Below are 12,106 nucleotides of genomic sequence, written 5' to 3' on the forward strand. Positions count from 1 at the left end.
GGGCAGGGCTGGGGCCAGTGGCTTTGGGCGAGGCCATAAGAGGCGGGGCTGGGGGCTTTGGATCAGACCCTTGGTTTTTACTTGTGTGTGGCCCACGATTTATTTTTTCTGTGGGTCAATGGCCCGTGATAGAAAAAAGGTTCCCCACCCTGACTTACATGGTAAAACATACGATTCCATGCAGCAGCAGTAGCAAAATGTATTTAACATTGGATATGAAAATCCATGTACCTGTTGTGTTCTCAATGGACTTCTTTCCCAACCTGCCCTGGTTCAGTGATGCAAAGACCTTTGAGAGTCATGTCTGCCCGGGACCCTCTCATAGGGCCAGCTGGCCTGGAGCACCCTTCAGCAGCAGGCTGCAGCACGACATATGCACCAGTCTCCATTTCCCTCCTTCAGAGTCCTGAGAAATAGTCCAAATAGTCCTTAGTGCAAATGGCACTTGTGGGATTAATTTATTACAAAAGAAAGCCCTGTGCACATGACAAGTCCCAACACTGTAATCCATGGAATACATCAATACATCTCTTGCATCCTGCACCATGCCCCTGGACCATGCCCCAGCTCTTCAGCACAGCCAGCAGGCACCGTCCTCTGCTGTGTTCAGGCTTCAGCCCTCTCCAGTCTTCTCTGGCTTTGGCTCTCCATGGTTCAGGAAGGACAACCAGCTTACCCCTCCATGGGTTCCCTAGCCCTCAGCCCTTTTCATTCGGTCACCACTGCCTGGCTTTGACTCAGGAAAGTCAGAATGCTAGTCCCTCTCCTGGTTCCTAGCTGTCTGCCCTTTTCCCACCACTGCCTCCCACCACTGGCTCTTCAGCTCAGAAAGGTCACCCAGCTAGCCCCTCCAGTAGCTCCTAGCTCTCATTCCTTTTCAACCTCTCAGCACTAGCATTGACTCAGAAAGGCCAGCAGACTTCCTGATAATTCCTCTTTCTTTCTAGGAAGGGCCTGAAAAGAGTTTTCCCCAGAGACCTCCTTCAGTTTTCAGACTGACACTCACCAGACCTTCCTGATCCTTTATAGGCCCCAAGTGCTGCCACCCTCTTAATTGGCCAATGGGAGCACTTGCTTTGGCACAGAGACACTGGACCTGTTTCTTTTATTTTATGCCCCTGTAACAGAGCCACTCCAAAGCCCTTCAGATTTGCTGCCTCTAAGAGAACTGATTCTATGGGGATTGCTGCAGGGTCCTGTCTACCCTTGGGTCTGTCTACACTGCATCTGGGAGTGAGCCTTCCAGCCCTGGTTTACAGTCTTATGCTAGCGGTGCTTATGCTAGTGCTCTAAAAATAGCTATGTAGACATTGCTTGGATGTAATGGATTGGCTTGCAGCCCATCCCTCCACTTCAAGGCATCAGAGCCTGTCTACACAGCAATTTTTAGAAAGCTAGCACTAACCCCGCTACCACAAATTTCTGGATCCAGACTGGGAGGCTCACTTCCAGATTCAGTGTAGACATGCCCTTAGGGGCTGAATATTCTGCTTCTGCAATACTCCTATTTCCTGCCAGTTGGGATATGAGAGATCTGTCTGTAATTCAAACCCAGATTTCTTGTGTAGCAGCAAAGAGTTAAGCCTTAGACCAGCCTTCCAATTCCCACTTTAATGTACGATATAATTCATGGTTTCAGAGTAACAGCCGTGTTAGTCTGTATTCGCAAAAGAAAAGGAGTACTTGTGGCACCTTAGAGACTAACCAATTTATTTGAGCATAAGCTTTCGTGAGCTACAGCCGTAGCTCACGAAAGCTTATGCTCAAATAAATTGGTTAGTCTCTAAGGTGCCACAAGTACTCCTTTTCTTTTTGCGATATAATTCATATCACGATGGACAGCTGTGAATTATGGGCTATAATTATGGTCAAAGTAGGAGAATGAAGCTCAAATGGTCTGTGTGATTACCAGACCTGTAAAGTGAAACTTTAGCTCTGTAATTTAAAATGCTTGGTTGTTGGTGTACTTTTATTAAGAATTTCTTGTGTTTTGGCTCCATATCCTGCACAGGTGCTTATCCTATGAGATATGGTCATGTAACCCAATGCCAGCAGATTGCTTGTTGGTCAATAGTTTTGGGTCCCAATTAGAAGGACAACAACAATGCTAAACTCTTGCAAGTCACATGACCTCACAACCAATCCTCGCGGTAAGGATCACTATGTTTGATACAAGGCTACTGAACTGTCTCCCAGTCCATTTTAAAGAAGGCTTCCATAAGGTATTGAGTGGTATCTTCCATCCTTTTTGTTTAATGATACACTGTAAAATTAGTGTTTTAAAACATTATTGATCACTTAATTGCACCATCACAGATCTCTCCACAAATCCTGGCTCTCAGTCTGGACAATGATGCTGTCATAAATATAAAGGGAAGGGTAACCACCTTTCTGTATACAGTGCTATAAAATCCCTCCTGGCCAGAGGCAAAACCCATTCACCTGTAAAGGGTTAAGAAGCTAAGATAACCTTGCTGGCACCTGACCCAAAATGACCAATGAGGGGACAAGATACTTTCAAATCTGGAGGGCGGGGGGGACAAAGGGTTTGTCTGTCTGTGTGATGCTTTTGCCAGGAACAGATCAGGAATGCAGCCTTACAACTCCTGTTAAGTTAGTAAGTAATCTAGCTAGAAATGTGTTAGATTTCCTTTTGTTTAATGGCTGGTAAAATAAGCTGTGCTGGATGGAATATATATTCCTGTTTTTGTGTCTTTTTGTAACTTAAGGTTTTGCCTAGAGGGATTCTCTATGTTTTGAATCTGATTACCCTGTAAGGTATTTACCATCCTGATTTTACAGAGGTGATTCTTTTACCTTTTATTTAATTAAAATTCTTCTTTTAAGAACCTGATTGATTTTTCATTGTTCTTAAGATCCAAGGGTTTGGGTCTGTGTTCACCTGTACAAATTGGTGAGGATTCTTATCAAGTCTTCCCCAGGAAAGGGGGTGTAGGGCTTGGGCAGATATTTTGGGGAAAGACGTCTCCAAGTGGTCTCTTTCTCTGTTCTTTGTTTAAAACGCTTGGTGGTGGCAGCATACAGTTCAAGGACAAGGCAAAGTTTGTACCTTGGGGAAGTTTTTAACCTAAGCTGATAAGAATAAGCTTTAGGGGGTCTTTCATGCAGGTCCCACATCTGTACCCTAGAGTTCAGAGTGGGGAAGGAACCTTGACAGATGCCTACTATAAAATTGACTAGCTTCACAAAACTGATGAATCGTGTGTGGAGTTTGGGAAACACTGCTATCAGTGTCCAGTATTTTTAGGTGGGTGGTTGGATGGGCAATGTGATAGCTCTGGGAGTCAGGAGAATTAGGTTGTATTCTCAAGAATCCCAATGTAGAGACTAAAAGCACTATATATTAGTTAAGTGCCCTTGTCATTAAAATGTACAAATAAAGCTTTAATTTTAACATATTCTTTTATGGATAATCTAATTAAAACTACTCTTTCTTTATGATCCAAATCATTTAAACACAATAGTCTGGGTTCTCTAGAAAGGTCCTAAGGGAGATATAGGTTCTTATTTGTTTATGGGGCCCAATTTTACTCATATTTACTTCCAAGCATAAGTCTTACTGCTTTCAGTATTCCCACAGCAGTTAATGGTACTGCTTTTGGTAGTAAGAACTGTGTTTAGTGGTAAATGTTTTGTAGGATTGAAATAAAAAATCATAAAATGTATTCATTCTGATTCCAAAGAATTCCTTTTACTTTTACTAAGTAATTTACAATACTAAGTGTGGGAGTACATATCTTCTAGGGCTGCCTCAGGGCATGGAAGATGGAAAGAAGTTGAGTGTCACTTAATCATAGAATATCAGGGTTGGAAGGGACCTCAGGAGATCATCTAGTCCAACCCCCTGCTCAAAGCAGGGCCAATCCCCAATTAAATCATCCCAGCCAGGGCTTTGTCAAGACTGACCTTAAAAACTTCGAAGGAAGGAGATTCTACCACCTCCCTAGGTAACGCATTCCAGTGTTTCACCACCTTCCTAGTGAAAAAGTTTTTCCTAATATCCAACCTAAACCTCCCCCACTGCAACTTGAGACCATTACTCCTTGTCCTGTCCTCTTCTACCACTGAGAATAGTCTAGAACCATCCTCTCTGGAACCACCTCTCAGGTAGCTGAAAGCAGCTATCAAATCCCCCCTCATTCTTCTCTTCTGCAGACTAAACAATCCCAGTTTCCTCAGCCTCTCCTCATAAGTCATGTGTTCCAGACCCCTAATCATTTTTGTTGCCCTTCGCTGGACTCTCTCCAGTTTTTCCACATCCTTCTTGTAGTGTGGGGCCCAAAACTGGACACAGTACTCCAGATGAGGAGTCACTTAGAGTTCCATATTCTAAAACATATAAAGGTATATAACAAAGAGGTAATATAGCGATGTAATTATGGATCAACATCCTGATGTCTCTTTACACCGTAAATCAACTTCCTTCTATTGGTAATATATCAATTAGTACATGTACTTGTTTTGTTCAGAAATGTTTGTTGTATATCTCATGTCAAAATATAGTAATACAAATACGAGCAGTATTTATTATTTGTATTACTACAGCACTCAAAGGGTTCAATCAGGTTCAAGTCTTATTGAGTTGTGTAATGTACAGATATGGCTCCAATCCTGCAAAAACTTATAATGTGTTTAACTTTCCATATAGCATTAATCCCACTGAAATTAATGGAACTACTCACAAGACTAAAGTTAAGCCTTTGCAAAAGGCTTTGCAGGATCAGGAACTATACACCTGAAATATACGACAGTGATATTCACATACATAGGATTAATTCTTACAATGGTACATATTCTTACAGGAGTATAATTCTAGATATTGGTATCAATCAACATTGTATATGCAAATTCAAACGTACTAAATAAATTACAGTGGATTTTTTTTAAAGAGGTATACTGGTTTCTGCTTAATTGTCAGGTGTATCTTTAAAAACAACAACCCAAAATACAAACCCTTTCCAAGGGTGTTTCTTTGTGATAAGTGAATAACACAACTAATCAGATAAAATAGATTTTACAGAGTTCTATTGTCTGGATGATATTCAGACTCCTTATCTAAAAAGCACCTGCTCCTGGCACCTGTTTCCTTGGTACTCTCTCCACTTCTACAGTCCTATTCTTCCCTGCCTCCCCCATCCCTCTTCTTGAGCTGCCTTCTAATTTTTGTGGGTGGGAGCACCCTCCACCCCGGGCCTCCCTAGAGTCTTCAGAAGGTGGTTTCTTCACCTATTATCTAACTACTCTGCCTTCTACTACCATTGTTTTCCTGGGCTAATCGGAAAGGAGCCAGCTGGACTGTTTCCCTCTTTCAGCTTTTCTGAGGGCAAAGGTACTGCATCTTAGTCGTGCTCCCCCTTTAATCTTCTTGTGAATAAACTTCTCAATAACAATGTGGTCTGCTGACCTCCAACACTGATCCTACAGCAGTGGGAACTGGGATATTGCTCTTGGTCTCGTTACTGCTTCATCTTGCCATTTTAAACACTCTACACTTTAAAACATCTATTTTGAATCAGAGATAAGAGCATCTTCCCTGGTCACGGCTGGGGACCAGATGAAAAGAGACATAGTCTTGTCATCTTGGCTGTATCTAGGGGAAGAGGAGCAATTGTTCAGGGATAGGTGAAATAAATGTTCTCGTCTGAATAGGATGGAAGCTCACACTATTTGGCAAATTTAATATTCTGTTCACCCCTCCCTACTTTGTGTGTGTGAAATATGCAATGTCTTTCACCCTTTTTGTAGATTTTACAAAATCTCCCCAGTGGTTACTGCATTATGAAATATAAATTATGTACATAAATGTGTAGGCATAGGGATGGTTTTGTGGTAAATATGCAATGATCAGAATCTTAATTTTTCTCATTGTTAACACAGAGAATCAATTCACTAGATACAATCTGTAGATAACAAAAACAGCAAAAGGAAGAAGATACAAATTCATCCATTGCAGATAATCTAGACAAGCCTACTATTCTATTGCTAAGAATGAGAACTTGGGTTATTTAGGGTTTATGAGCATGAAAGATACTCTTCTGTAAGAATTTGTTTTTGTTCATGTCTTTTTCTCATAATAGTTTTCCCCCTTACTGCTTCTCTATAATGTCAATATCAGATATGCTTCTTTCTGGAATAATCTTACATTTTGGACATTATTAACATCATTAGATGTTGCTGCACTGAAAACAATGTAAACTTCCAGAAAACAATCATTTCCCCACACAAACGAGCGTGTCCTAGCTTGCAAAAGATTATGCTTGTCTATTTTTTATTGTAATGTTTCCTTGCTGTTTGAGTGTCATCTGTTACATGTTGCTTGGCTTCCAATGTCATGAAATCCTGTTTTTATAATTTTCTAAAAATAAAATATTACTTAGTTTCTTTGATTTCATATATGTATATAAAATAAAAAGAGAGACTGAAGCTAAATGTTCAGATGGAACAAAGTATGATATTAGTCAAGTATAATAATACCTTAGAGAAATGGCTATATCAACGAGACATTATTAGACAAGTTGCAAATCTATTCATAATGTATAAAAATCATTCTAATGGTTAAATGCCTGGTTGTTATTTACTGTCTCTGAATAGACTTTAAAATAACTTTTGTTTTTGTACAAGTATGCCAAATTTCCTGCCATTATCTAAATTAGCTGCCACCGGTGTAGGTCACAGAGAACAAAGCATCAACAGGGTATTACTATGGAAGATGTGTTCTACAAAAATTGACTTCTGAAGACTAGTGCACACATTGTTCTCTTCAGCTTACTTGATGTCAGATGTTATGACAGCACAATAAATTGTTAAATCTGAACGTAATCCACACATATTTGAAAAATTTCAAGAGGATGCTTTTAAAAATACAGTTCTGTAGATTAACTGGAATATTATTGTACTGCCAAAATCATATTCTCTTTATAAGATTGCCCCACTCTTGCAGAAATAGTCTGCTCCTTCTCCTCTTCTTCAACCAGGTAGATAGATAGATCTTTTCACTGGCTGTATTTAAATGCCAGGATTTCGCCTTTATGGGAATAATCCATTCACCAACACTTCATTTTACCTTCAACCTCATAGCAAACTAAACATTGTTTCTCTTGCTGCTGATCAAAAAAAGGATAATTTCTCTTTCCTAGGAAGGATGAGAGGTAAGAAAATGGTGAGACGTTGGCACTGGGCTGGGCACCCAGTCATACGGAGCTATTTTGCCATTTGTACTATCAATCTCTTTCCCTGCTTGGTATACCAGAAGGGCCACCTAGATTCCTCTTACCCAGTACTTCAAGACAGCTCTGAGATCATGGGCCTGCACCATTAGAACTGGGACCAGACTTCATTTTAATCCAGTCATGCGTGGCCGATCTGGATGGCAAGATTACCCGGATCATGGACCTCCCCACTCCCAGGGAAACAAAAAGGATTATGAGTGATACAGTATCCAGGCATTTCTGCTTTCCCCTGCCTCCTTTAAAGGATTCTTTCCAGCCTCCACTCTTGCCTCCCCTCTTCTTTGGTCCGCCTGGCCTAGTGGTTACAGAGTCTTTCACTGAGATTTATAGATCCTAAGGCCAGAAGGGACCACTGGTCATCTGATCTGACCTCTTGTGTAGCACAGGCCATAGAACTTCCTCAAAAGAATTCCATTTGAAATAGAGATGTGCAGTATGATTCTCTGGGGCCTTTCCGTTCCTTATCTCCTCTTGTCATCTTTATTTTCGCTTATCTACATGGCCTCTGTCACTTGTTTTATCTGAATACTTCTTTACTCCTTCCCAGCCAGAAGGAGCAATACCTTGGTTGGTTTATAGAATTCTTTTCTGTGTTTGTGTCCATGGGTGTTGTGGGTGGATGGAAAATTTATTGAGGAAAGCTAAGTTGGAAATACAAGTTGTATATTTCCTTCTGAAAGTGGGGAGGTTTGTGCTCACTCTCATCTCTTGCAGGAGTGAGTTGTACAGTCTAGGTCTAGCTCCTGTTAAAGTTCTGTCTCAGTCTCTGCACTCATGAGCCTATCTTTATTGGTTGACAATGCCATTGTTCTGGCAGAATGTACCTGTTGGATGGTCTGATTGTTTAGGAAGAGCAATTTCTCAGGTTTTTTCTTAGGGCTTTTAATATCAGGAGATTTTGAAGTCGACTCTGTATTTATTGGAGATCCAGTACAGAGAGTGGATTATTGAGCTGATATAACCCTGGTCCTATGAACACTAAGCCGAGGGGTGCAGTGTGGAGCTTTTTTAAGGAATGTAGTTTCATTCCTAGATATGAAATGCTAGAATCATGACTGAAGGTCTACCTCAGTTAACAATGGTCTGCTGACCTTTGTGGCTGGATCTTTACCCAATAGGATGGGAACAATTTTCTAGCCAGTCGCAGATAGAAGTGGGCATTTTTTGTTGCCATAGCTATTTTGGCATTCAGTACCAGTTCAGGAATCCAGAAGGACCCAAAAGGTGCAGACCAATTTAATAATCAGAGAGCAAATGCCCCTGATAGTTGTATGTATTATTGGGGAGACAAGTTCCTTGAAGTTCTTCATCCAGGTACCTATTTCGGTTTGAAAAGCTGCGAAGTTGTGTTTAGTTGATGTAAAGATGGTTGTCATCTGCTTGCACTTCAGGCCATGTGGTCTAATTAGCTTTCTTAATAGAAAAGGATAAGCCTTGTGGGATTCTGCAAGTGAAGGTTCTCAAGGTGGGGGAACATTTGCTCATAATAACCTTCTGGATTTGATATGTGAATAAGAATTGGTACCATTTCAGGGTGTTTATTTTTAGCCCTTATAGCTTCTGGGGAGTGGAATAGGAGTATTTGATTATCAACATTATCAAGTGTACAGAGGCCCAGAAGGACCTGTATGGATGTACTTTTCTTGTTGTCTACAGGCAGTAGGAGGTTGTCCAACAACAACAAATGGTTTCTCAGTACCATGCTCTGGCCTGAAGTCAGACTGAGAGAGCTGACAGTATCCTGCTTATAACAGGTGGCTTCCAAGTCTGTTTTTGCTAGATTCTAGATTTGTGTGAGATTAGACACTGGAAAATAGTTTGTCTGATGGGAGGAAGTTCTGACCAACCACAAGGTCTTTCCATCCTTGAGGTTCTTCATTGCTGTCTTTAGGACTAGCAGGATGCACAAGACTTCAAGAATGTGGATATATCCAGATCAGCCAGCATCACCACTCCCTGTATGGGTCCTGCTGGGCTTTGTGGTGAGTGAGACACAGGTGGCTAGACTAACCAGCATCCCTGCTGTCTCATCCAGTTGGTCTTGAGGAGTGCCCAAGTAAATGAAGGGAGGCTTTGTGGACCACCCTTTTCCCGTTCCCTAATAGGGCCCTTGTGTGAAGCTAAGATAGAAAGCAGAACTTCCAGACCATGTTGCAGCCTGTTCTTTCCAAGATGCCTTGCAGGATGACCTCTTATGAGTGAAGTGGAGTCCCCAAGACCTCCCTCTCTTAGCCATGAATGCTGGGGGGGAAGCTTGTACTATAGCCACCTGTGATCTACAGAAAGCCTCCCACTTGCTGGCCTAGCTGTTCTATCCTGCCTCTGGCTCCTTGACTTTGGCAGAAACAATTGGAGACTTGACTACAGCTTGCCGGTGTAGGGCTTACTCAGCAGCATTTGGAACAGATCATTATGTCTGTGATGCAGACATTTGTCCCCAAATTCTTGTGACTTCAGTCCACAAAGCAAGAGAAATAACTGCCCTAACCCTAATGCGTACTATCTTGTAAAGCTAAAATAGATTAATTCTTTTAGAACCAGGCTATCTATCTCACTTCCTTCTGTCCTTCTTTCAAGCAAAGGGCACTGAATTCACTGGATGTTATAAGGGCTTAAAATTCTTTCTTCATGGAACCTATCTTCTTTGAAGGGCTCAAGAGGAGGGAAAGGGCATCTTGCTAGGCTTCACTGAAGTTAATTCAGAAAGCTGTCAACACTGCAGAAGTCTCCTGCCTCATGGGGATTAATCACTCTTGGGGTTAACTACTTGAGGAGTATCCGCCTTATAGGCAAAAAAGGGATTTGTCACCTACCTTAGAGATCTGCCAGACAGCTACCTGGTGCATGTGCTACATATCTTTTCCACACACTACAGAGTCAATGTCCTTGCTTCTTTGGACATTCTATTGTCAGCTCAGTAATCCAAGAGTACCTAAACCTTGGATTTCTCATCAAAGGACCTTCTGGGGAGGGGGGGGGGTTGGGCGGGGGAGAAAGCTACTGCTAGGCAGAGCCCTGAGTATCAGACTGGGTAAAAGTCACCAGAAATTTGTCTAACCTATAAATGCATTTCTGTGAGTGCCTCTCCTGTTCTGGGACACCTCACCCAAGCCAACCATTTCCAACTATCATACATATTTTTGTTTTTATAATAGCATAAACAGAGTTGACACAAAAATGTTGGTGGGTGAGCTCTCACAGTTACTGGGCTAGCTCCACCTGAGACCCCTCTCTTGTGTTTCCCAGTGCACCCTATCCACCAGGTGACAGCTTTCCAGTCTTCGCCTCTTGAGGTACAGTATCATGATTCTCCCACTCTAGGAGTAGGTCCTCGGGCTACATTCCTTGATTTTTCAGCAGGCCTGACTGTGATCAGGGCTGTGACCAGAGGTTAGTGCACAGTGACCAAATATTGCTTATTGTAACAGTAGGAACAGAGCTGCACAGAAGAGAGCAAGATAATTTGAGCCCACTAAACAACCCATATGCATGTCTAGCTTACTGTTTCCCTGATGAGAGTGGACCTGACTTAGTCACACTGTCTTGCAGGGTCTGTTTCTCTTTCTCTCTTCCAGAGGGCAGCAGCCCCTGACAACTGATCTTCCCTGTGTAGAACATCACTTTGGAAAACCTGTGTCCTTTTGGTCTTTAGGTTCCAGGCATGACAGCTATGTAACTCTTGGGTGGAAGTGGGATCTAGGCAGTCAATTGCTCAGCCTTGTCTCTTGCTGTGTTCGTCAGGCAGTGGCTTATGTGCGCCCATAGTCATGGATATTTTACCAACAGCCAGCTAGTAAATTGAGATAACCTATGTATTTAACTATGTATTTAACTCCCAATAACCCAATATAGCTACCCAGTACCTGTCCTTTACAACAACTAGATAATCATGTACAATATGTAGCATTCATAAATTAATGCAGAGCAACCCCACTTACATTCTCAGAGTAAGAGTTGTGGTTTCGGTTCCAAAACTCCAGCCAGTGGGGATGATCCATCTTCTTGGAGATGAGTAGGGCCATACCAAATTCATGGTCCATTTTGGTCAATTTCAGGGTCATAGGATTTTAAAAATCATAATTTTTATGATTTCAGCTATTTAAATCTGAAATTTCATGGTGTTGTAATTGTAGGGGTCCTGACCCAAAAAGGAGTTGCGGGGGGAGGAGAGGGGAGGAATTGCAAAGGGGGGTTATTGTAGAGGGGGTTGTGGTACTGCTACCCTTACTTTTTTCAGAGCTGGGCAACTGGAGAGTGGCAGCTGCTGGCCGGGTGACCAGCTCTGAAGGCAGAGCCACCACCAGCAGCACCGCAGAAGTAAGGATGGCATCGTATGTTATTGCCACCCTTACTTCTGCACTGCTGCTGGCGGGGCCAACAGCCGTCGCTCTCCAGCCACCTAGCTGCGAAGGCAGCACAGAAGTAAGGGTGGCAATACCATAAACCCCCTAAAATAACACAGTATGCATCCGATGAAGTGAGCTTTAGCTCACGAAAGCTTATGCTCAAATAAATTGGTTAGTCTCTAAGGTGCCACAAGTCTTCCTTTTCTTTTTGCGAATACAGATTAACATGGCTGTTACTCTGAAACCTAAAATAACATTGCGACCCTCCTGCAACTCCCTTTTGGGTCAAGACCCCCAATTTGAGAAACGTTGGTCTCCCCCGTGAAATCTGTATAGCATAGGGTAAAAGCACACAAAAGACCAGATTTCACAGAGGAAGACCAGATTTGACAGTCCACGACACGTTTTTCATGGTCATAAATTTGGTAGGGCCCTAGAGATGAGGAAGAGCAGCTGTTATTCCCATACAGGGTCCACTGTCCGCAGAAGAGGGGAAAAAAGAGCAAAGTG

General features: G+C 42.2%; 1 protein-coding gene across 7 annotated transcripts in view; it reads left to right on the plus strand.

Moving 5' to 3' along the window:
* NEK10 (NIMA related kinase 10) overlaps positions 1 to 12,106 on the plus strand; it is a 180,765-nt gene that overhangs the window by 67,158 nt on the left and 101,501 nt on the right. The window contains exon 23 of one of the 7 annotated variants that reach the window (XM_075125730.1): positions 4,670 to 4,807. The exons of the other annotated variants lie outside the window; for them this stretch is intronic. Coding sequence (XP_074981831.1) covers positions 4,670 to 4,807 — 138 coding nt within the window. The remainder of the gene's footprint in view (positions 1 to 4,669; positions 4,808 to 12,106) is intronic. 7 annotated transcript variants of the gene reach the window in all.

Source organism: Caretta caretta, chromosome 2 (genome assembly GCF_965140235.1).
Source record: "Caretta caretta isolate rCarCar2 chromosome 2, rCarCar1.hap1, whole genome shotgun sequence".
NCBI lineage: Eukaryota > Metazoa > Chordata > Testudines > Cheloniidae > Caretta > Caretta caretta.